Source organism: Paroedura picta, chromosome 10 (assembly GCF_049243985.1).
Source record: "Paroedura picta isolate Pp20150507F chromosome 10, Ppicta_v3.0, whole genome shotgun sequence".
Taxonomy (NCBI): Eukaryota; Metazoa; Chordata; class Lepidosauria; order Squamata; family Gekkonidae; genus Paroedura; species Paroedura picta.
The window spans coordinates 71,313,576-71,339,970 of NC_135378.1; the positions used below are offsets into that span (position 1 = coordinate 71,313,576).

At 41.2% G+C, this 26,395-nt stretch overlaps 1 protein-coding gene across 1 annotated transcript; it reads left to right on the top strand.

Moving 5' to 3' along the window:
- DNAJB14 (DnaJ heat shock protein family (Hsp40) member B14) lies at positions 1–25,821 on the top strand. Its single transcript, XM_077300781.1, has 8 exons — positions 1–471; positions 6,887–7,061; positions 10,922–11,067; positions 12,032–12,214; positions 12,909–13,003; positions 14,331–14,440; positions 16,755–16,927; positions 17,823–25,821. The coding sequence occupies exons 1-8, from the start codon at positions 339–341 to the stop codon at positions 17,945–17,947; spliced, it is 1,140 nt and encodes a 379-aa protein (XP_077156896.1). The 5' UTR covers positions 1–338; the 3' UTR covers positions 17,948–25,821.
- The last annotated feature ends 574 nt before the right edge of the window (positions 25,822–26,395 follow it).

Consider the following 26,395-nt stretch of genomic DNA (forward strand, 5'->3'; position numbering starts at 1 on the left):
GCCGTAGAGCGCATGCGTAGAGCCAGCCCGGCAACCGGTCGCGGTCTGTCCCCGGAAGCGAGAGCGGCGGCGGCCCTCGGCGGCTCCGTGTTCCCAGCGGCGGGCCTCGGCGTGAAGGAGGAGGAGGAGGATGAAGCGGAGGGTCCCCGCCGGCGGCCGCGGTCTGCAAGGCACGGCGTGAGCCGAGGCCGCGCGCTGAGGTGTTGCCGCCGAGGCGAGTGCGCCCTGCCCGGTCCGGTCCCGTCGGAGGCGCCCGCCGGGTTGGCCCCTCCGCTCTGGCCCCGTCAGGCCCCTTCTCACTGCGCTGCGGCGGGCGGAGGCGGCGGAAGGAGAGGCCCATGGAAGGGAACCGCGACGAGGCGGAGAAATGCATCGGCATCGCCCGCGAGGCCCTGGAGGCCGGCAACAGGGAGCGCGCGCTGCGCTTCCTCAACAAGGCCCAGAAGCTCTACCCGACCGAGACCGCCAAAGGTGAGCGAGGCGGGCGGCCCTCCTTCGCCTTCTGCCCTGGCGCAAGGGGGCCTTGAGGGCCTGGGCCGCGCCGGGCCTAACGCGCATACTTCCCTGCGAGGTGGCCTCAGGGCGGCCCTGCCCGCAGCCCGCCCTGTGAGGTAGGCCCGTCGCCTTATCCTCCGTGTGGCCCTGTGACTATGGACTGCAGTTACAGCGGTGGCAGGGGCTCATGGTGATTGGAGTCCATGGGCGTCTGGAGAGCCACACCTGCCATAAGGGGAATAAGGGGACCTAGGGCAAGTGAGAGCGGCTTGCCTGGGGGCCCTGGAGTGGCTTTGGGGCCGTAGTGAAATGTGAACCAGCCTGCAGTGTGATCCAGGGCAAAGTTACGCTAGAGTGCCTAACCCCATTAGGTTTAGGTGGGAAGGGGGGGATAGGATTGCACTGCCTGTGTTATTTCTATTTTTCCCCATTTATTTAGATTATGATAGCTTCTGACAATAACAAGCCTAATGTATAAGAGTGAGACTAAGTATTTAGATAAAGTATGTACTTTCAACACGCCGCTTAGTCTTGCCATGGTTTACATCAGCCCTGTAAGGTATGCTGGCATTACTGTTTCCCTGGAGTCGAGTCTGCCTACTCTAAGGCTTAATCTGGGCTTTCTCAACAGAGGGGTTGTGAAACCCTAGGGTTTCTCGACAGTCCTGTAAAGATTTGCTGATTGGGTAGGCGTTAAATTAAATTAAAGGTGTATCAGATGATATGACCATATAAGGTTATATTGACCCCCCCCCCTTTGGCGGCACATCATTGCTGAACAAGGCTCGTTGCATGGGGTAGCGATTGGAGTCCAGAGAGGAAAGTATTCTTATTTTAACGTAATTGCATTGGAGGGGAGTAGCAGGGGGCCATGGAGCAGTGGATACCTAACCCAGCCCTGTTTGTGGCCTAGTGGAATAGACTGCCAAGCCATTTCTGGCATGGAGGGGCAATCGCATGATGTCACATCTGGTGGGATTGCCTGGGTGAAGTCACTTCTGGTGACATGTGACTTCCAGGGATGTGACTGGGAAGTGTGGCCTGCTGACATCACTTCCGTGTTTTCTCAAAGCCTGAAGAATGTTTTAAGGGTTTCTCAACAGTAAAAGGTTGAGAAAGGCTGTCTTAATTCCTTTGTTACAACCACTCTCATTGTTCTTAATGAAATATTATGTTACTGTTTAATTGTGGTAGTGTTAATTAGTACCTTTGCAAGATGATTTGTTGTAGGTATGGGCTGGACTTTAAGTAAATATCTTGGGACTACTATTCTGTATCTTTAGTTTTTATTTTTAACACATAAATGCAGGAAAATAGTTGTGGTAAGATGTAGATTATGCTTGTTGAAATGTTAGAAATGGAATTTGGGACACATCTATTCAATACTAGTTTGAGTGTGTTTCAGATTGCATTGCTTGTAGGGGGATAATGTTCCATCATAAATTTATTTAACGATAAATACGTTATATTTATATCACGCTTTCAAGTAGGCTGGTATTCGAAGATGGGAAATTGAGAGGGTTGAGAGAGGTAGATTACGGCTATCTTGTCAATTTGATTTTGCAATAAGATTTGAAATCAGTGACATCGCAGATCACAGGTCATTCTCTTATAGTCTTTATAATGGGCCAGGGAGGAGCTGAACATTTTGGTAGAGATTAACAGCTTCCTTCACAAGTCTGCTGTTTGGGGCAAGGTGAGAATGGAAAGACACTGGCATCCCTCTGATGAAAGTACTTCCACCCACAAAGTAGAACTCGCACCTTGGCCCACCTGTGGCAGCCCAGATACCCCTTGAAATACTATTCTAGGTAGTTCCCTGTGCACCAGGGAAAGCATTTCAAGGGGCATTTTGAATACAGTAGGAGAGGGTAGGTGGAAAGGTTACTCCATGGGCAGACATCCTTCAGCCAAGGAAAGCTTGACTCTGTGGCCTTTATGAAGGATGCACTTGGGTTGTTTGTATTTATTTGCTGATTAAATTATTTTGCTCCTGTCTTTTATGGAAAGGGACAAAATCCATTCTGAATATTTTTCTCAGTTCCCCCCACATATGTTTGCAGTCTAGAACTAAAAACTTGCTGTTTTAATGAAAACTTTTGAATGTGGAATTATATATGGCTCTGATTGTACAGCTCTATCCCCATCTTCTGTCTTCCAAATTTCAGCTCCCTATCCATCCCTAATTCCCAGATTATTTCCTCTTTTTTCTTTCCATTTAATTTCAAGGTGCTTCATGAAATACTTTTAAAAGATACTTTTAAAGAAAGGAAAATTTGGCGATCCTAGTTGTACCATGGAACCAGAACTTAATGTTGAAGAGTGCAAGTGCGTTCTCTCCAGATACTTTAGCTCATTGTAGCTCTAGGTTAGACCAAAGAGTTATCCAAACTATTTCTCTGCTAGATAGCAGGACTGCTCATTTACCATTCTCCCACTCATCCTCTGTCAGTCAACAAGCTAATGTCTCATCCCAGCTTGGTGTAGTGGTTAAGAGCAGAGGCCTCTAATCTGGATAGCCAAGTTTGATTCCACATGCAGCCAGCTGGGTGACCTTGGGCTAATCACAGTCCTCTTAGGGCTGTTCTCACAGAGTAGCTCTGTCAGAGCCCTTTCAGCCCCACCTACCTCACAGGATTTCTGTTGTGGGGAGATGAAGGGAAAGACAATTGTAAGCCACTTTGAGACTCCTTCAGGTAGTGAAAAGCAGAGTATAAAACCTAGTTGTCATCTTCTTCCAACTCTAAATAACCTCATTTTTGTCCATGCTTGTAAATGTTGGTCGCTCTTAAATGGAGTAAGTAAATAACTTGAGCCTCGTCTGGTTCAATGAGTGAAGAAACAGGATAATGTAATATAAATTTTCTTGATACACGTCCCCCAAAAGCTCTGAAAGCACAAACAGCTTCATTTTATCATTTATCCCAGATATTGCTCATCTCAAAGTAATTGTTGCTGACATCAGCTGACTTACGGCAACCCTGATAGGGTTTTCAAGGCAAGAGATTTCCAAAGGTCATTTGCCATTGCTTGCCTCGGTGTCACAACCCTGGTATTCCTTAGTGGTCTCCCATCCAAATACTAGTCAGGACTGATCCTACTTAGCGTCCAAGATCTGACAAAATTGGAGTTGGTCTTAATTCATGGCCATTGTTGCTAGTCCAGCAATCTCTCCTGAATACATGTCTGAACAGTTTAAATGGGCTTTGGCTTCTCAAAGCAATTTTGTACCTTTATTACTGTATATGAATTAATACACATGCCTTTTTACATATTGCTCTTCCTTTAGTATTTTGATACTTCATTCATATGTTCTGTTAATCAGACTGAATTTAAAGTATTGGCTATCACAGACAAAGCCCTTCATGGCCTTGGACTCTCATATTTGCAAGACCATCTCTACCTCTGTGATCCATCGTGTCAGTTCACTCATTTGAGCAGTGCCTTTTGCAGGGGCCAAATGGGCATGGTCAACAACTGCTTGTATATATGTCTTCTTTGTTGTGACCCCCCACCTTCTGGAATGGTCTCTCTGAGGAGGTCACCATGGCTCCCAATTTCCTGGCTTTCTGCAAACTATGCCAAAGTGAATTATTCAAGAGGGTTTTGCTGTGCTAATAATAGGATGCTGAACCAAATGATCCACAAATTAACTTGGATAGGTTATTAGGATCTGTGTTCTATACTACTGTTTAAACTTTATAGTTTGCAGTGAGTTGGAGCCTGCTATGTAATTTTACTTCATTTAATGTGTTGTGGTAACAATTTGCTTTTTGCTTCAAGTCTGTTTTTATATTTCTGTCTGGTTCTACAACCCAAATTCTATTTCATTGTTTATTGAATGTCCCATCCTGCTGATGTTATTAATTCACGCTATGTAATCCACCTTGAGTCCCAGTGAGAAAGCCGAACTGTAACATAAATAAACAAATAAAATCTCCAACATCCTGTGAGTGGTGTTATGGCTAGGCTTGCAGGTTGGAACCGAGGTGGTAATTAAAAATGTAATAAACCAGGCAATACCCTAACTCAGGGGTAGTCAATCTGTGGTCCTCCAGATGTTCATGGACTACAGTTCCCATGAGCCCCTTGCAGCAAACGCCTTAACTGATTCTTATATGTAGATAAAAGACACAACCAAGAAATACACAACTGAATATATGATTAGCCCAAAATTGTCATATTCATGAGGTTTTCCAAGGAGAGGTAAAGTTCCCTTTTAACTTCTTGTGATATTCCATGTGCCTGGTATCCGGATTAAACTAATTCACCTCACTGGATGTTTGGTATTGCTATTTTTAAATTGTTTTATTTACAACCCACCTTTCTCACTATGTTTCAGGGTAGATGATATGGTGTGAAATAATGCAGTCAAATAGCATGAGCCAGTGAACAATGCGATAGGACTCAGATTACAGAAAATAGAAGGAATACAAGAATGCAGCTCCCCAAGGATCTGTGGCTCATGCAAGTGTTATGATGGTGGGCTAACTTTGCATACATAGCTGAGGGCTCAGTTTATATAAGACACAGGACACATAGGATGTATGTACAATGGTTCTTTATGGTCATATAGCACCATATAGTAATTTCATTTATAATTTTAATGTTTTTAATTTCTATCCCACCCTTCTGCATGGCTCAGGATGGGTGTCAGTCAAACCTGAGAAGAAGCACATTTCTCAGAAGCAGCATGAAAGATGAGTCTTGTAGCCCTTGTAGCCCAACCAGACAGATTCCAGCATAAACTTGATTCAGATCATTTTTGTGTGTGTGAGTCTGAGCTCTGACTCATGAAAGCTTGTGCTAGGAGACATCTTCTTATTCCTCAAAGGGCTACTGGTGTACAGTTTGCTTTTAGTTCTGCAAGTGCCCATTTAGAATGATCCAATGGCCAGGTTTATCTAAAAAGAATATAATGGAATGGCATACAACTGTCTCTGTTCACTTCTGAAAGACTGTATTGGCTAACCAAAAGGCCTTATTCTATTCAGTTGCTTCAGTCCTGATGAAGATGCCGTTGGCTCAAACTGCTGTTTACTTAAGTGCATTTTGTGCATTAGTGTACTGGCCTTCTGCAAGAAGCATATTTTTTAAGTAGTTTCTTGGTGTTTCTCTTTGGTCATGACATCGATAACAGCACTAGATGGGTAAGACAGTAGGCTTAAAGGGTAAAGAGGGCAGTTATGTGATCTTAAATTTGCCAAGAGACCCTTTGAAGTTACCTGCTTCACAAGTTTTCACTAGCCAGGGCATTGCTTCTTAACCTTTAATCAACTCCTGTATGACCGCCATGAGCCAGCCTTGGGAGCGGCAGTCATACAAATCCAATTATAAATAAATAAACTACATATCAGTATTTTCACATAACTCCAACAGCCACAGTTTTTAAAAGAATATAGACAACGCAAGCTTGTATTTTGCTATGGATACAGTGCACAGATCCGAGGCATAAATTCAATGAGATACTTATGCCTGGAGGTAACAGTCATTTCCTTGATTTGATTCCTATTTGTTGTATGTTACCCTTTTATTAAAAAAAGAGGCTGGAATAGAAAATCTAGGATTTTATAACTGAAAAAAAAACAACAACAGAAGACTGAAAAATACACTGAAGCTGTTAGAAACACAGTATATAGGTTATAGGAGAAATAAGAGTAATTATATTGCACTCAGTATATCTCTAGCTTGCTGAAAATGGGATGAGTAATAATCATTACTGTGTAATGTGCTCACACAAACTCTCTTTCCTAAAGAGGTAAAATTTCTAGAAATGCTGAAGGCATGGGGGAATTTCCCTCTCCTCCCCCACCCTCGAGAATTAATAATCATTTTGTGGGGAAATGAAAATGTACACAGTACTTTCTTTCCAATAAGTTTCTACTTTAACATTATAAAATGCATAATTTATAACTTTATTTATTTGATTTGTACATCGCCCTCCCCGCAAGTCGCTCATAGCAGTGAACAAGAAGAAACACTAACAATAATATAGGTTAAAAGTTATAGACATTGCAAAGCCATTTTAAAACACATTTTAAACATATTCCATAACTAGCAGCTGCATTAGTCCACATTTCTTATGGGGGGGCATTGATGTTATAGGATCACTGGCTCCAACCAAATGCTTGGTGGAAGAGCTGCCTTGAATATAAAACATAAGTTTAGTGGCACCTCAAAGACTAACCATCATTCCAGTATTTGTTTCTAGGTGTTTTTTTTTAATTATAAACTGGAATTAAAAAAAATAATGTACTCACGAGATAAAGTAATTTGTGTTAAATCTTTGCATTGCCATTAGGCTTGTATTTTACTGCAACATTTTACCATTGGCATAACCCTTTGGAATGATTACCTTTGAATATGCAGCTTATGCCCTCTTTCTCTGCAGTATTGTTGGAAGCAATCGTGAAGAATGGGAGTGCTGCTGGGAGTGGTGCTTACTGTCGAAAGCCAGCAAGTGGCAGTGATCAGAGTAAACTCAATGGCATGAAGGACAGCAGTGCATCCTCTGCGGGTGAAAGCGGGAAGACTTACACCAAAGATCAAGTGGAAGGCGTACAAAGGTATTGCTTTAAGTAAACTGTCCATTCCTTTGGTAGGACCATTGTTTAGCCTGAGAGTTCAGGTAAGGAGATATAAAGTAATACCTACTCAAATGTGATTTATGTGCAGTAAGAATACTTCACATTTTCACACAGTTCCCTTAAAAGGACATTAAGCCAGTCCTTTGGGGGGTGATAACGGCTCCAAGTAAAATGTTTTGGTATGAGAGCTAGTCTTCCAGATGCCATATTAGAAATATATTTTAATTGAACTCATTGCTTTTTGTTTGACAACATCTCTTGGTAATAGCAATTTTTCAGAATAACTGAAATAGATTCCAGCATGCCCTCTAAGACAGGGGTAGTCAACCTGTGGTCCTCCAGATGTCTATGGACTACAAATCCCATGAGCCCTTGCCAGCATTTGCTGACTACCCCTGCTCCGAGACATTTGAGCCTCAGGGACTGTTAACCTAGCATGTGCCAGGGACCTGTTTTCCCAATACCAGGAGGGGCTTCTCTCTCTCTCCAACTGCTGCCACCACCTGGCTTTTGTCAGAATTGCTCACTTGAAAGGCTTCCAGCTTCCTCTCTTCTGTGTCTCCCACTATCTATTGTCTGGTTACTATGAAGACAGCTTACTTCCTTATGCATCACTGAGGGAGTAGCTGATTGCCAACTTAGTGCCCGCCCCCAGTGCTCTTTTTTAAAAGAAGTGTGCCTAAAACAGTGAAAGACTAAGATGGTACAGAAAAGTGCTTACCAGTATTAAGTTATAAATCATTTATTGAAAAGAATATGTCTGCATGTATACTCACTATACAGCATCAGATTGAGCAAGGGATCCAAACCAAAAGGGTAAAATGCAGTTCATCTGTCATTTCTTCTGTGCATGCTCTAGTGGATTTGACTGTATATCTAATTCCTTTACTTAGAAGGTTACAGTTGTTATTGAAGCCTCTGCTCAAGTGTGGCAATGGCTACCTCCTGTCAGATGGGATCAGCACAACACAGCCTCTTCCTCACTCCATGGAGTTTTTCCATCCCTGTTTGCCCACCCATTTGGAGGGGAGCGTCAGATAAACCCTCCCTGGAACCTCCAGAAAGAGATCTTTCTTGCATTTTAAACCTTCAAACTCTCTTTCCTGGTAGATGTCACTTTTCTAGGGGCTGAGAGTGGGGACTTGGTCATCTCATTGTCTCTCTCTAGGCCTTCTAGCATTTTCAAAGGGTGGCTAAGATGGGCTCAGAAGCTTTTGAATTGACTTCCTTCCTCTTCTCTACCAAGATACAGTTTTTTTAAAAAACTAAAAGTGAAAGTTCTGCTCAGTTCAAACCTCCAATGGAAAATACATTTCTCCACAGTGAAGATGGGCTTTTTTGGTCTTGTTGACTGCAGCCAATATTATTTTTCTTCTTTTAGTGCCTTCATAGATAGTGTACCACAGTCACTTCTAATTAAGTTAGATTTTCATTCTAGAAAGGAAGATAAGTGTAACTGGGGTGCATTGTGAAGTAAAATCCCTGTAGGTATTGCGAGGTACCAAGTTGGGATAAAAACAGACATTCCAGGGAATGGCGGAAGTGGTTTTGACTATATCTGCTGTATTCTGAAGCATTCCAGATAATATTTATCCACACTGAATAGCTAAACAAGGGTTAAGAAACAGAATACACTCCACTCTCCCCTTTCATGCTCAGCACTTTGTAACCAAAGGCTAGTATGGTGTAGTGAATAAGAAGAGTATTGAAGCAGTATCTGGGAGACCCAGATTCAAATCCCTACTTGTGTTACAGAAACTAACTAGGTGACCTAACTGACCTCACAGGGTTGTTGTGCCAATAAAACGAACAAAAGGAGAATGACGTAAGCTGCTTTGGGTCCCCACTGGGAATTAAGGAAGGGTATAAATGTAATATAATTAATTAATTTAATTAACATTTGTAAAACAGATGCTGGGAATAGGGGTGATCAGCCATAGAGGTGGAGGGTTGCAGTGAAGAGGGCAATGTTGTCCCTTCCTCTTCATCTATCAGTGGAATGTGGACTAAGAGGAAATTTTGAACCTGACCAGTCTCAAAATAACCAGGTCAATCATATTTGTACTTGTATAAACTTTAACAATGTGTGTTGGGGAGAAATAATAAATAAGCGCCTTTTGTTTTTGTTTTAATATCCTATACACAAGAGATACTGCTCACCAGCTATTTCAACAGAGTGTTGCTCAGTGACACTTTGACTCCGTTGGGATCAGTGCAAGATGCAATAATTCTCTACTGATTGCATAAGTCCTAAGAGATCATGCGGGAGTTTGAGAGAGGTTGAACAGAAGGTTGGTCATTTGGTTACGCTAAGGGGTCAGTGAGAAGCATGTCAGCACATGTGACAATCTTAGGGTGGTCCCGGCTGTATCTATAGCTGCATCTAATCTCATTTAAGAGAAAGACATAGGCTTCTTTCATTTTGCATAGCTGTTGCCGTGAGGGAGAATTAAGCCACAGCATCTTCCTGTATTAGAGTTGTACTGGTTTTGTAGTGTTATGTTGAAACCAGTTGGCTTTTGGGAAGAACATGTAAGATTTTAAATTTACATACTCTTTTTTTGAGAGAGGACGATTAAGTGAGCTTGGAGCAGAAATGCACCTATTTCTGCTTTTTTGTTTTTTCTTTTTACTCTGAAATATTTAGGCTCATTCCATGAGAGATTACAAATTTGTGGATCCAAATGGATTGTTCCTTCTAGCCTGACCAATTAGCTATTCTTTTTCCCCAGTCAGTAATTCAACATAATAAGGTTTATTTTTCATTTATGATTTTTATTTTTTAAATACCCTATATACTCATGTATAAGCCTAGTTTTTCAGCAGCTTTTTTCACAGTGAAAAAGCCCTCCTCGGCTTATATGCGGGTGTATACGGTAATTGAAATAAAAACCTGCTCCAGCCAGCCAGTCGTTGCTCTGGCAGCTTGTAGGACATCAGCCGTTTGACTGAGGGACTCTGATCTTTTTCTTCCTTTTACCTTCACTTCTTCCTCTTCTTAATCACTTTTTCCAAATTATTCTTTTGGTTTCTGTGGATGAAAAGCGGGGTACAAAAACCAGCAGCTATTCATCCTCTTGACTTTTCTGCATTTGTTGGGGGGGTTGTCTGGATGGGAGAGCCTGTGATGATGGAGCATTTCCCTCCCTCGGTTTATACGTGAGTCAATAAGTTTGTCCAGATTTTGTGGTAAAATTTGGGTGTCTCGACTTATATGAGGGCTGGCTTATATGCGAGTATATACAGTAACCGTTTACCTAAGTGGTCTGCATCTGTTAGGCACTGATATCTTGCAGTTATTTTTTGTGCGGGAAAGCTCTTGATGATTTTTCCACTGTACTGGGTAACATATTTATGAATGAGAACAAAGTTTGAGACGACTAGCACCTTTAAGACCAACAAAATTGAGCTCAGACACGGCTACACAACTGTATTTATGAACGGCTCACCTCAGTGATCTTTTGTTTTATTAATCATGTAGTCATGAGATAGGAATGTTATCTGAAATTGAAATGGGAGAGGAAAACCCCTCCGGCAGGCCTGCCCGCAGGGTCCAATTGACACACCTGTCAAGCTCCCCCTCTCCATCAGGCCTGCTGGACAGCTGGGAAGGTGACCCATAGGAGAAGCCCATGGGTGTCAGCCTCAATTTGAGGTCCTTCCTAATCACCTGCTTGCACTCGAAAGCTCACGCCTTGAATAAATCTTTGTTGGTCTTAAAGGTGTTACTAGACTCTGATTTTATTGTCTTACTCAGACACACTTTGTAGGTTTGAAAATTATAACAAATGGGCTGTCATTGATGTAATTAATCTAAGCTCCATTACTCTCTCTTGCAGTATAAAGAAATGTAAAAATTACTACGAAGTCCTTGGCGTGTCCAAAGATGCTGGTGAAGAAGACTTGAAGAAAGCTTATAGAAAGCTTGCTCTGAAGTTCCATCCTGACAAAAACCATGCCCCAGGAGCAACGGAAGCTTTTAAAAGTAACATTTTATAATTCTCTTATAGAGGGAGAAATGTTTGCTGCCCAACTCATTGTGTTGCTATACTCATCACTGTAATAGCAACTTGGATTCAGGACTACACCTATGAGAGGAAGGACAGTTTGAGATCCAACTATAAATATGACTCTTAAAACAACTTGAAGTGTCTGAGCAAAATAAACCATACCCACGATGTCAACAAAGCTTTAATAATGCCGTTGTACAGAGGGGTTAATCATTTTCAGACTCATTCGGACTGTGAACAGCAATCCAAATAGCCATGCATAACTGTTCCAAATGCAAAATGAAAGTCTGAAATTCTGTGTTTTGAATACCGGCACTCTTCTTCCTCCATATGGCACAATTCCTGTCTGAGGGCAGTGTTGGAGGGGAATTTCAAAAGCAGTTTGAGATATAGCAAGAGCCTCTTATAGTGCAGAGTGGTAAGGCAGCAGACATGCAGTCTGAAAACTCTGCCCATAAGGCTGGGAGTTCGATCCCAGCAGCCGGCTCACGGTTGACTCAGCCTTCCATCCTTCCGAGGTCAGTAAAATGAGTACCCAGCTTGCTGGGGGGTAAACAGTAATGACTGGGGAAAGCACTGGCAAACCACCCTGTATTGAGTCTGCCAAGAAAACGCTAGAGGGCGTCACCCCAAGGGTCAGACATGACCCGGTACTTGCACAGGGGATACCTTTACCTTTAGATCAAATATCATTGGCAAAAACCATTTAGAAAAAAGCCCTCAAGTTTCATTGAGCTGTGATACCAGTTTGCCTTGTTACTAGGGTGTCATACTTTTATTTCCAGCAGTGTAACAGTGAACGGACGGAGGCCAACGGATGCTTCCTTTCAAGCATGCAATGCCACACTCAGCTGATGTCATCTTAGATGCAGGGCTGTTGCCATATGTGTATCTTAAAGTGATTGTTTTTCTCTTCTCTTCCCCCCACCTGCATTTCAGAGATCGGAAACGCGTATGCTGTGTTAAGCAATCCCGAAAAGCGAAAACAGTATGACCTCACAGGTAGTGAAGAGCCGTGCAATCACCCCAGCAATGGCAGATTTAATTTTCACAGGGGTTGTGAAGCAGACATTACTCCAGAGGACCTATTCAACATGTTCTTTGGAGGGGCATTTCCAACAGGTATTTATCCTATGAAGCAACTAACCTTTATCTTTTGTACCAGTCCTGTACCACTTTGTATAGGACCTAGTTTAAAACAACATATAAATAGGGCAATAGTAACTGTTAACTATTTTGCCACATCCAAGGTGTTTATCAGTTGCCAGCAGAATTCTACTGAATCATTTAAGGATGGTGGGTGGGGGTGTGGCTGTCTTAGAACTTGGTTGCCAAGTGGTCTGGAGGAAAATGTTCTGTCCTTTTAATGGAGATTTAAAGTGGATATGTACAGTTGGAACAATTTGTGGCATGGAAGTAAATAGTAAGTAATATCCCATTAACCCTTTATTAAAGTTACAGAACATTTTTCTCCAGGCCTGTTGACAATCATATTTGGAATTGCATTTTGTCTGTTCCAGACCTGATGAACAGATTTGTAAAGCTTGAAAGTTTATCTTCATCCCAGGCAACAGTCCAGTAAAATATTTTTTTTGAATAACTGGTATATAGCTAACATGAGAAAAGGCCAAATGTTTTTCATCTCTATTGTTGTTAATTTTGTTTATGAAGGGGCAAGATGTTACTTGTACCACTTTGTAGAACATATTGTATATTTTATAGTCTCAAACGGAACATTAAGGTTCCTCTTCCATCTTTTTGCTTTGTGCCTCTTTCATTTGATATACTCTTCCCTTCTCCTCCCTGTTTTCTTTAGGTAGCGTGCATTCGTTTTCTAATGGGCGGTCTGGCTACAGTCATCAGAATCAGCATCGTCATAGCGGACATGAGAGAGAGGAGGAGAGGGGTGATGTATGTTTATCCTTGGCAAAATTTTACTTGGGCATGTAATATCTGGCAGGGACTAGTATTCTTTAGAGTAAAACTAAACAATCAACATAGCTTGCAGTTGGATTGCTCCTGTCAATGCCTATTTACTAAAATGAGTCAAAAGGACAGTAGCCAGTGATGAAATGCCTGCTTCATTTGTTAATATTGGAGATTTTTTATCTGTTTCACTTTAAATCAGGGGCTGGATCCTCTCAAATTTTCCAGTCAATCTTATTCAGTTCTGTTCCTTGGTACAACTGTTATTCCTGACTATGCAAGTCTTTGCAGTGGTCAAAAGGGGGCCCTCCTTTACCAGTGTTCGGAGCCACACATGGAATTCACTCAATCGGCTGTTTATGGCAGGGGTAGTCAAACTGCGGCCCTCCAGATGTCCATAGACTACAATTCCCAGGAGCCCCTGCCAGCATTCGCTGGCAGAGGCTCCTGGGAATTGTAGTCCATGGACATCTGGAGGGCCGCAGTTTGACTACCCCTGGTTTATGGGGTACAAAACGTATAAAGATTGGAAGTTGGAGTCAATTCCAAGGTTTGAAATTCCAAGGATTGGATTAAACGTTCTGAAAAAACAGCTAAGATTAATTAGATTACAAGCCATGAAGCATTTCTATAATAATCATTAATGTAAAATTAGAGACTGCTGTTTTTGGTTTTGTTTTGTTTTTCATGCGGTTGCGAATGACTTGTAACAAATGTTCTGATTTTGAGATTTCTTGCTACGACCAAAAATATATATTTTTTGGCCTGCCAGAATGACCTTGGTAGAGTTGAACTAGTTAAATAGCCATTGTTATATTCAAAAATAACAGTTATATTATTTTTTCCCTAAAGCAATGAGAGAACTATAGTAGTATGTTAGTGAGAGTCTTGGATTAGGAGCCAAGAGACTTGGGTTCAAATCCCTGCTTCACCATGAAACACTTTGGGTGATCCTGGATTAGACACATAGTCAACTGAATCTGGCTTACAGGGTTCTTATGCGGATGGAGTGAGGAAAGGAGAAAGACATATGTTCTCTTGAGCTTCTTGGAGGAAAGGCCAGATAAACTTGTTACAAAATAGATAGAATGGGTTTAAACTATAAGCACCATGAAAGAGCAGAACATGAATGGAACAAGTTGCCTAAGGAGATTTTGAAATCTGTTTCTTTAGAAGCTTTCAATAAGAGGTGGGAATCGGTTAGAGGTTACTTAGGTTCAAATCTTTCTTGCCTCAGGACAACAGGGGGACAGCTATATGCCTTCTAACCAAAATAACTGTGGGATTTCATGTCTGATGTTTCATTCTCCAGGGTGGCTTCTCTATGTTCATTCAGCTGATGCCAATTATTGTATTGATTCTCGTCTCTTTGTTGAGCCAGCTGATGGTGTCTAACCCTCCTTATTCCTTATACCCAAGATCGTAAGTACATCAGTTCTCATTATATATGTATAATAAACTCTGACTTATAAAAATATACCCCTGTCCTTTTTACATATTTTAGAGGCTTCCTCTTGCTTGTATCATCAGACTTTGAATACTTTCCCCTGCTAAGCATATTTTCAACATAATACGCCCCAAAGGAAGAAATAGTTTTGTATTGTGTTGTGTACAGTATCTGTTGACCTTAAAGACTGGGCTGCTGTTGAAATTCAGATTGTGAAACTGTATTGTGGAATAGTGATAATCTTGCAGCACTTGCCTTCAGGAATTTCTCTCCTTCAGGTATACCTCAGTTTCTCTGCAAAGAGATCTTAATTACTGTGACACATAGGTTGCCTGTAAAATGCCAAGACAGGAAAGGTTTAAAAAGCCGACAACCTTCTGCTTCTCTTTTGTGTTTACTTGGGCCTAGTCTACTTTTTATCTAGAGGGGTAACTGTCCCAAGACAGTGTACAAATAAAGAATAAACATAACAATAGCAACAGAAGTGACTGTCACAAACATTAAAATACTAAAAAGCAATTTAAATGGTTCAGTTTAGGAGCATGAAAAAATAGCCAGATAAAAGTATGTAATTTAAATGTAGCTGTAATAAGACCTGAACACTTTAAACAAAGAAGTGAAATGAACAAATAAATATAGGCAGCCACAGGAATTGGTTTCAACATCAATCTGAGAAAAAACACCATGGCATAGCTGGCAGATACAACCGTATGACAACCAAAAAGTTCATATAGAACCTGTCTTCTTTTTTATTCAAATTGCATGTTTTTCTGCATTAACATGCAACAAGATGCTGGTATTGAATACCTTGTTTTACCTCAGTTTTATCTCAGCATATTTCACCTGAAAAGATGTGGAATACAAAAAGCAGAACCATCACAGTATCCAGAAGAACTCCCCATCCATTTAATACATTCCAAATGCTTACCAGCAGAGACAAAATGGGGTTCCCAGGCAGTATAGTAACCTGCATTGCATGGGTCCAGTCCATTGATCCACAAGCCACCATAGTGTATTACAGTCTCCAGCTGAATGGAGTAAGAGTTAAATGTAAACAGCTGAACTATTCCGAATACAGAACTATTTGTTTGCATCATAAATGGCTTTCTGATTAGTGGTTACTGTCCTGTACTGTAGTATTTTGTTCTGGTTGCATGCCTCCAGGATATTGAAGGTCTAATTAGCAGTAGCAAATCAGACTACTCTGATACTTCTCACTACAGACCAGAATGCCCCAAAAGACAGTCTAAGGGGGGAATCAGAGGTCTGCCACAGGGAGGAGAAATCAACAGAAAATGTGTGTCTCCTTTACATCAACAGAAATGTTTGTGGGATCTAACGTAGTATTTTGCAAGCATAGAATATTCCCCAACATTGAAGTCAATGAAGGCAACTTCTATTTGACCTAGAGTTCCATATGCTCATTGGAGCTTTGTAAAACTTTGGATCACCATCACCCTTTAGATCCAGTGTGTGAATTTGGCTCTCAGTGTTGGGCATCTGACTGGTCAACTAACAATAAGTGAACCATCTCCTAATAAGTACAACACTTGCCTTTTCTCTGCTGAGCAGTTTTACGGTGAAGAATGCTTTACTAAGGGTCTAATTACTAGTATAAGAAGTTGTCTCTGGGATTTGAATTACTGTTATGATAGAGTTGTATTGTAGAGTTCTCAATGCTTTCTTCTCTTCTGGCAATTGTCATTTTCTCTGTTAATCCATTGAGATGTACAGGCTTTAGACACCATTATCTGGTGTGTGATTTTCAGTGAGTTAATGTTAAACTTGTACCACTGCGGGGAGAAAACTACTCTGTGATACCAGCAGTAGCAATTCAAACCACTCTTCTCATTGAGATAAGGGAAACCAAGTCATGAGGCAAGCCAGGCTCATGTTTGTTTGTTTGTTTGTTTTACTGGAAGCCAGTCACAAATTCACAAGAAGATAGCTGGGATAGCTTCCGTTTCTTCAAGTGGCCTGGTGTCCTCTTAAGTTCAGCTTTTGATTTTGATTTGGAGCTAGTTACTCTGGAACCTCAGTTACTTTTGCTTCCTAAGCAAATTGATTTTCTCAAATTTTTGGCAAAAGAAACTGGATCTGCAAATTCTGAGTTATTCCCCTTCTCCTTATGGATGGTTATAAAAGAGAGAAATGTTGATTTATCTGATTTGTATGCACATAGATAAAGCTTCTAATGAGAACTATGTTGCACCAGGCTTGTTTTCCTTGGCTGACTGCAGCACTGGACTATTCCCAAGGGCTGACAAAAGCACCTGTGTCTCCTTGTAGGAGTTTGGGCCAAACCATTCAGATGCAGACAGAGAACTTGGGTGTTGCTTATTATGTCAACAAGGACTTTAAAAATGAATACAAAGGAGTATCGCTACAAAAAGTGGAAAAGAGCGTGGAAGAGGACTATGTATCCAATATTCGAAATAACTGCTGGAAAGAGAGGCAGCAAAGTAAGTTAAATTGATGAATTGTGTTGAGGTTTTTTTGCAAATATGTGTTGCATTAGATTGTTGAATTACTAAAAATGCTGGCAGAACGGCCATTTCCCTGCCTTCCCCAGGCAGCCAGCTGTTTCTCCTGAAACTTCCCTCACAAGCTACAGAAGAGGAGTGGTTATAGCAATGGGGGAGGAGAGTCAAGTAAAAGTTTCTCTTTTTCGGTCTTTCACTGATACAGCACACAAATTGAAGAGGCACTTTTACTTGATGTTCCCTCCCCCCAGAGAATTACAGTCCCTCTCCCCTCTATTCTGTGGCATGTTTTGCTTGTTTGCAAGTCTCCGGCAGAGCAGAGTCTTGAGACACAAGGCAGGCTGTTTGGGGAAGATGGCAAAGACCTTTATCAAGACCTTCCATTAACTTTCCTAGCAGAGACATGTTTTTCAGCCCCTGGGAAGCCATTATTCTCTCAGCCTTGCATCTCCCTCTCCCATCTGCAATCTAAGGCCTGCCTTAAAGGATTGTGAAAGGCTTACTAAGGCATAGTATTTTACACATGCTTTGAATACTTGCAGTGCAAGCAAGAAATGTTGTTTATTGTTGCTTATGAAAAAAGCTGCATGACATCTCTGGGACAGTGAAGATGTGTATGTCTCTAAATGTGTGTATAGTGCTAGCGTGGGTGAGTGGCAGGGCACCCTGGTGTGCTTTGTGAAAAGGGTTTTGAGGTGGAAAACAGTACACATGGCACCATTGCAACTTTGACTTGCCACCACTCATTGTTGTGGTTGGAGATCCAATGGGGAAAATCAAGCAGACCTGTTTAGTACTAGCACCCTAATGAAAGCATTAGGCTACCCCTGTTAGTTCCTGTCAGTCTCTAATGCTTAGTTTTTTGTTTTTAAAGAAACAGATTTATTATATGCAGCAAAAGTGTACCAAGATGAACGCCTTCGGAGGAAAGCAGAAGCCATTTCAATGGACAACTGCAAAGAGCTGGAACGATTGACCAGTATCTATCGAGGAGGATGAGCTGAGATCTTTGGCCTGTACTGCTTGAAGTACATGTCGTTTCTGTGTATAAAAACAAATCCGTACGCTGAGAAAATAATATTCAGTCATAAAAGCTGAGAAGAGAGGGGGATGTAAAACTCTACTGTGTAGCTGTTTCCAAAAACCTTATCCTGAAATACTGATATCATTTAATAGTCTCTTTACATAGTCTAAAATATAGGACAAGGTTTGTTTACATCACTGAAATGTCATTTAAGTTTTACTCCCCAAGCTTCTGTGAACTTTTTCTGCAAGGAAGAAGCCGCTCAGATGGGCTGCAACCCTTTGTAGAGATGTAGACGTAGCAAATTCTCCTTCTGAAATACTTGCCATGTAAATATGTGTGGGGAAAGAGCACTTTTGTGTATATAAAAATGTTAAGAAAATCTCAAAGGCATTTAGATGCATTAAACCTTTTAATCTCATGGACGGAAGAAATAGTATGACTACATCATTCCTTAGATGTCAAATATGTGGAATGGAAAGGAAAAAAAGTAACAAATTCATCTCCTCCACATAAAAGCTTCTAGCTCAAGGGAACTTGGAATTCTTTCTTTAAAAAATAACTTGACTGTGTAGATTCCTGATAAGTTTGGATAAAGCAGTCCAGTACCAGAGGATTGGCATTCCTATTATGGTTTTAATACATTATGTCAAAGCAGTGAGAAAACAGGCAGCTGAATTAAGCATTGACTCTAAATGAAAACCTGGTATAGATAATGCATTTAATTCTTGGAATACTTAATAGCATTCTGTTGTTTTGGTACTAGAGAAGAATACCTGATTTAATTAAGCAAGTGATGCTGCTGAACAGTCCTGGGTTCTTTTAGGGTCTCACAAACATCCTTTAAAAACTGATGGATGGGTATGAAACAGAATCGTGCTCTGAATCCTCGGAATTGTGCTCTGAATATATATATTCAGAGGTTACTTTTTTATTGTTATAGCAGAGTAGTGGTTATTTTGAGATCAGCAATTTTGTTACTGCTGCTTCCTGTGCAGGCATCAAAAGTGGGTTGGGAAATTCACTCCTGAGAGTTAAGCCTTGTGCCTTTGAAACTCTTTTGCTGACTACACACTTAGTTGGTCAGTAAATTGTAGCTGTGAACAGTGGTTGCAACGGTGTAGCTTTGGCTAGGGACAAGCGTTTAAGAACTTGGATATCTGCACTTTCAGCCCAGATGCATGCAGGACAGATTTTGTAAAGAACATTGGGACAGAAGTGATCTAATTCTAGGGAACGATATATGAAAGTGTATATAGTCACTTACGATCTTAATATAACAGTGAGTTTTGAGAAATGGTATGCAGCTTACTTGATTTGATTTCAACATGTCTTTGATTGCTGTTTCACATTTAGTAATGAAATGGGGAAAATTGAGATCCCATACACTTTGCAGTTATAGTTACAGCAGTTCCCACATTATACCATGGAATGCCACTTTCAACTGTAACAGAGTACCCCAGCTGTTTGGTGCTCTCCCCCCCCCCCCACTGAGAACCAGCCTACCATGACAAAAGATAAATTACAGATTTTGGTTTTACAAACAGATCAGCAGTGCAGTACTGTGCAGAATTATTCCCCACTGAAATCAGTGGGCTTGGGTTGGAATAACTCCGCCTAGGGTTGTATTGTAAACTTCCCTGAAGTGGCTTTAAGATCCATTGGTCTTGATTCAAATGTTCACAAGAACGCAAAGCCTTCATAGACAGCTCTAAAACACAAAGCCCTACAACTGTTTAAATCAGGGGTAGTCAAACTGCAGCCCTCCAGATGTCCATGGACTGCAATTCCCAAGAGCCCCATGGAATTGCAGTCCATGGACATCTGGAGGGCCGCAGTTTGACTACCCCTGGTTTAAATGGTCTTTCCCTTTCTGTAGACAGCCATCGGAAAGTCCACACAGTGTGTGCAGATCTGCTTTTCTGGGTTACGGCTGCTCTGTGTGCGACCTTTCATTTAATTTTTCTGTAACCTGTACTTAGCCAACATGCATTACATGGAAAAAAAGGAATCTTGAGTCAGGCAAGTGGCACCAGCTGGAGAAGCCCATTTCTGTACCTCTTGAGTTCAAAGTACATGTCTAGGCTGAGCTCCACCAGATGGTTTCAAAGCTTATTTGTCCCCATTACAATAATTTGTGATCAGGAGATAGGAACCATATAGCAGTTCCTGAGCACCCATACATGTGAGGCTATTTCAGTTTGTTTTTTAGCATACAGGTTCTATTTGCAGTATAATATCCAATGAATATAAGTCATTTTGAAGGTCATCCAGTTTGCTTGACTTGGTGTCAGGTGCACTCTGGTACACTCTAAAGTTGTTTTCCCTTAATTTGCCTCCCTTTCCTATAGGAACAAAAATAGTTTAGAAAAGTTAGCTTCAGACTAATTAAGTATGAAAATGAGCTGCTTCTTGACCTCCTCTGCCAATACTGAAATAATGGATCTGATTTTCATAATCCTGACTCTTAGCTAAAATATACTACATCTAGTGACCAAACTCTCCTTGGGATCCCAGGTCCTAAAGAGACCCGGTGGGCCTTTTCAGCCTTGGTGGAACGCTCTGCCAAATGAGACCAGAGCCCTGCAGGACCTTTGACGGAGCTGCCAGGCCCATCATGGACACCTGGTCTCGCTGGCCTCTTTACCGGCCTCGGCCAAACTGCACTCCTTGGGGAGGTCCAAACTATGCCTCTCCCCGATCCCATGATAGGGCAGTACATTGGAGCTTAATTTAATGTAAGTAGTTTTAATCTGAATTAGACTTTATTTTTGTATTTTAGAATTTTATTTATGTGATTTTAATCACGCTGTGATCCGCCCTGAGTCTGTTGAGATAGGGCAGAATAAAAGTTTAAATAATAAGCATGTGATAATGATCTTGAATACGGAGTTCAGTGCTCCCCAGCCAGTCAGCTTTAAATACATTATCACCGTGAGCCTCATTGACATTGCCTTGTTGCCAGGATTCCTTGAGAGAATCTGGTGTTTCCTTCAATCTGGGGCTTTTATTTCATTTTCTTCAATGAAACTATTGACATGTAACATTTATTTTCTAAGCTGAGTTTAAATAATAAACAAAATATGCTACATCTAGTGACCAAAATCCACTTATGATCCCTGGCCCTCAGGACATCAGATTGGTCTTAACCAGCTTGATGTAGTAGTTAAGAGCGTTGGGTTTGATTCCCCAATTCTCTACAGGCGGCCAACTGGGTGAGTCACAGTCCTGTTAGAGCTGTTCTCTCAGAGCTCTCTCAGCCCTACCTACCTCACAGGGTGTCTGTTGTGGAAAGAGGAAGGGAAGGTGACTATAAGCTGGTTTGAGACTCCAGGTAGTGAAAAGTGGGGAATAAAAATCAGCTATTCTTCTAAGAACTTAGATGATTTGTCCTGCATGAGCAAAACTCTTATTTAAGAGATCATTAAGCAAATTCTGAGTACTCCACTGGTAACACACAATTTAAAAAGGACTATAGTCCTTGGTTAAGGCTCTGTGGAGATCAGTAATGAAGGACAAACCTTCCCAATTATTCTGATGTTCCCCTGATGTGCAAACTCTGGGCAGTTCCAGACATACTCTCAATTTGCATGGTGTAATGCTACATACAGCCCGTGCATGCATTAAAAGTCTACCCTTGATCTTTACCCCAGGATCCAGAAGGAAGTACACTTTGAAACCTATATCTAATGGAAAAGATGCTCACATGGCATCTCTCAAATTATTTCACTCAATATCTTCTTAAGCAGCAAAATACTGTCACTGTAGATCAGTTTGGTTAGACCCTCTGCACTGTCAAGAGAAAGGTGCTGGTGGAGGTGGGTCTTTCCCCACATACCCTCTCCTTAGCAGCCCCTGTGAGCTCCAAAAAAGGCAATGCTTGGGAGGAGGGACCAGCACAGTCATTCACATAAAATGGGAGGCTGACTTGATGAGAGGGAAATGAGCAAAATGGTCCTCTTCCTCATCTGCCAGCAAAGTGCTCACAAGGGAAAGGAAGGCAGGAAATACCTCTTATTCCAGTGTCTTAAACTGGCAGTACGTAGAATTTATATATTATATTCCAGTGAATCCCCCTGAAAATTAGTACTTAAAGAGAATGTTTTCGCATTAACGTTATACATCAGTTAGCTATGAAAAATATTTGTGTGTGTGTGTGCTGGAAAGCTTAGAGACTTGGGAAAGCTTAAACAGGACTTTTAAATTAGCAATTTCTAAAAGCAGGTCCATCCCACGACATGAGCTGGGACTTGAGAGATTAAATCCTTTCGATGCAAACTAGGTATGGACGGTTGCTTTTGTTGCTTAATCATAAAATCCTCTTTCGTTACGTTGAGTGACCTGAGAGTACTCTTTTTAAAACTTAATGTAATTCTTTGGTGTGTTAAAATGCATGCATGTAGCTTTCCACTGGAATTAAAGAATGTTCTCTTTGGGGATTTATTTGCTCTTACCCACAGATGAAAAGAATACTACAAAATAACTGAAAACATAAAGGTTCTTTTCATTTTTTTTCACAGGCGGTTTCCAAAATAGGCAGCCCCTATATTTAATAGCCCATCTTTCCAGGTTAAACTAGACATTATGCAGAAGATCAGTTCTCCTTGTCTCACTTTTATTTAATAGGAGTCACATGAGGCTCTGGGATAGACCAGTACACAAGCACTATGGGTGCTTGTTTATTCAATTTTTTCCTCTTCTACTTCAGTTTCATGTTCTTCCTCCAAAACTGTTGGTTGCAAATGCAGTTACAGGATCAGAACACCCTCCATACTCCAGTCTTGTTTTCCGGATTAGATCAGGAAATCTACGTGGTGGAAGGGTTAATCACTCTCTCCAGTGCCACTTTTGTAGTCCAGTTCCGTTCCCCATGCGGTTCCCTTTAAATCAAGGCACTGGGAAACCCAGTCAGAGATCTCCCACGTACTGTGCACTTTGGCATGATCCTTATTGGCTGAGCTAGGTGTGCGTCTTCACTTGGTCAAGCTCATTCTTTTTATCCTTGTGACCTCACTGGAAACAAATAGGCTTAAGAATTTATACTTTGCCTTAAGGAGCTCACAGATGGGACTGTCGTTCGCCCTAATTCTTAGCAACCTGCAAGTTATCAAGTAGCTTGCCTTTGAAAAAGAGGCTCCAAAAGATTACATTTTCTTTCATGAACGGATGTTTAAATCCTTTTGTCATCCTGTCATATTTATTCATTCACAGGACCCTTATCTGTGGCAGTAATCAAGGTATATCTTCTGACATTGTCTCCACACGCCTCAGCAGCTGTGGTACAAATGGAAGCCAGATATGGGAGCCTAACAACGCATGCTTACGCTTTGCTGCTACTAGTTCAAAATCTTTTTAGTCAGGGGTAGTCAAACTGCGGCCCTCCAGATGTCCGTGACCATCCAGATGTACCTAGAGCAGCGAATGCTGGCAGAGGCTCATGGGAATTGTAGTCCATGGACATCTGGAGGGCCTCAGTTTGACTAACCCTGCTTTTAGTCCTTTGCACATACATTTGATTTTTCCTATAATCATGCTTTTTTGTTTTACATACAAACACCAGTTTACACAGAGCACATCCCCCCCCCCCCGTGTGCATCTTCATAACTACCAGTTTCTTAATTTCCTTGCTGGTTAATCCTAGGCTTGGTCTCAGGGAATTTGTGGTAGTCAGAAGCTAGCAACATGGGAAAGAATATCTCGGGATAGCCCCATTGCTGTTTTTTATTTTCTTATTTGTGCACATCGGTCTTCTAGAGCCTCAGCTGTGTTATTCTTAGTTTGCAATCGTCTGTATGGAGTACCCTGACCTAGATGGCCCATGCAAGCCAGATCCTGGAAGCTAAGCAGGGCTGACCCCACTAGTATTTGGATGGCATTCCTCCAGGGAGCAACAGGGGTCATGACGTGGAGGCGGGCAATGGCAAACTACCTCTGAACGTCCCTTGCCTGGCTGCCAGAAAATGCTTGGATCGCCTATATACAGTATACATGCCATATGATAAATAAATCTGTATGGAGCAGGCCTCATTTATGGAGTGATATTCATTTTAGGGAGAGGACAGTTTGCTTCAAAATTAAAGCTGTCCTCGTTGCCTCTAACCCCATTTCAGAATCGACATTCACTAATAAGATTGACTGTAGACAGTCTTAGAAGCACTAGTAAGGTGTGTTTCAAGGCATCTTTTCTGGAACTTCCTTGTTTATTGGTTGTAAGGATGTACGATGGTAAATCACTAGGCCATGTACATTGTCCTGGGAGGACGGTGGGTTAGAATTCACTGAGCCATCAGAGGGCATGACCTGGATTTAGAAGCAAAAATGTGCTGCCTTCCTTGGCAGTAAGTCATTTAAGCTGAAGTTTGTCAGCAGGCCGAGGAAGAATACAATTCTTGTAGTTGGAAAGATACACAGGCCCCCTTCTCATTAACAAGCTTTTCCTGCAGGCCTCACTGAAATGAACAGAGATCAAAATCACTAGTGAATCAAGGCCCTCGTGTTTAGGGAATACGTGGCCTACTTGTTTAACCGAAGAATGTTTTTTCCTAATTTGCAGGACAATTAAGTATTTCAAGACCACTGAATTGGAGATAGGCTTACACTTCCTTTATCTTCCTTTTAAGCATGTTAAACTGTATACCTTATATTAAGGATTACTTTTTAAATTACAGTTGATTTATTTTGTAAAGCTTGTTAAGGTGTGTGTTTTGTCCCTTGTTTTTTCTCTTTGCCCCATCTGTTATTTTGAGAATTGCGAAACTTGTGAATTGATTGCATGCACATTTGTATGAAGAGATGTATTTATTTCTTATACAGCTCCATAACTCAAAACTTGTAATTGTGTAATATGTTTCCACAGTATGTTTGTACAAAATACCATTAACAATGGGGGTTTTCATGTCATACTTAAAGGAGCTGCATTTCTCCAGTTCTTTGCTTCCCCCACTATGGCCCGGCCCAGTCTGAATGCTTAACCATGGTTGACACCAACTCCTGTTTTGTTGTCCACACTGGTTAAGATCCCCAGCAGGTAAAACCATGGTATAACTTAACCTTGCTTAGCTCTGCCTACAAAGTGTGTCTAGGGTAGACACTAACAATACTTGCAGATACGTGTAGATGGAGACCAGAAAGGAGAGAAATTGCTATGACAGATATTTGATTGAATGGTTGAATAAACCAATGTCCAAATAAGGGGTTGCAACCTTGTTTGAAGCCAACCCTGAACCATGGTTTTGTTCAGACATAATCTTTAACCGTGTCTGAGAGAAAACACCCTGGTTATGCTTACTATCAATGAGAGCCAATGTGGGAGAATGTTCCTATGCACATCTGATTTTGCCAGGGGCATTCCTCCACAGTAAAATGTATCTGGAACTATTTTACAAGCCATCTGACACTTCCAAATTGGTTGCTGCCTTTGGTCGTTTTTCTTATAGTGATCTCTAATTTGACTTTGGGGTTTTCTAAACATGAAAGAATTCTCCAATCTTAACTCGGAAGTCAGTTCTATTGACATCAGTCAGAGTTTATTTTTAAATCAAATGTGTCTAGAATGAGCTGCCAGACATGCGTTCCCTTGCCTGCTTTAAAAGTTGGAAAGGGGCTTCAGTGTTAGTTTTTGAAGGGCTGGTAGGATTAGAGTTTGCAAATCATGCTTATGACGCCTATAATAGAAGCCTTGCAAGGGAAAGTGCGGTGAAATTAAAGGGGCATCTTAACAAAGAAAGATCTTATTTTATTTAACTATAGAAGATTTAATGGTTAGGTTTAAAAAAAAGGAAATCTGATTTGTAATGTACCTAATGTAATATCAGACTTATATCAAAATAAACTTATTTTCTGTGTGAAATCAAGCTGCTTTCCCCTCATTTCCCCTGTGAATAAGGCAAGAATATATCCTTCTTTTACAAATAGACTCAAATGTTGCACATGGGCCACCAAAGCTGCCCATGATACCTTGAATGGCTTGTACTCTGATACCAACAGTAGCTTTTGAAATATGCTATACAAGAAACGAGGGAATTCTCATATTCTTTAAAATGACTATGATACTAAGACACATCGGTATGATCTTGAATATGCAACATTTGGTTGGACCGCCTTTTCTAGTATGAGCCCTCAAGAGGGCTATGCTGTCAGTAGTCCTTACACCAAGGGAGGTGAGGATTGTTTCTGCCCAAACTTGGGCTGTGTTAGTGGCAGCCCCTATCTGTTGAAATGGGCTACCAAGAGTGCAAGGAGAGCCATCTTTGCCAGAGTTCAGAAAACGTTACAAGGCTATTCAGAAGGACCTTTGCGCTGTTCCCTTATTGTTCCTGTTTTTTGTTAGCCCTGATAATAGTGTTTTCTGTTGTACTATGTATTTATTGTTGTAATTTTTTAAATATATATCTTGGTATTTACTTAGCATATACACTGAAACT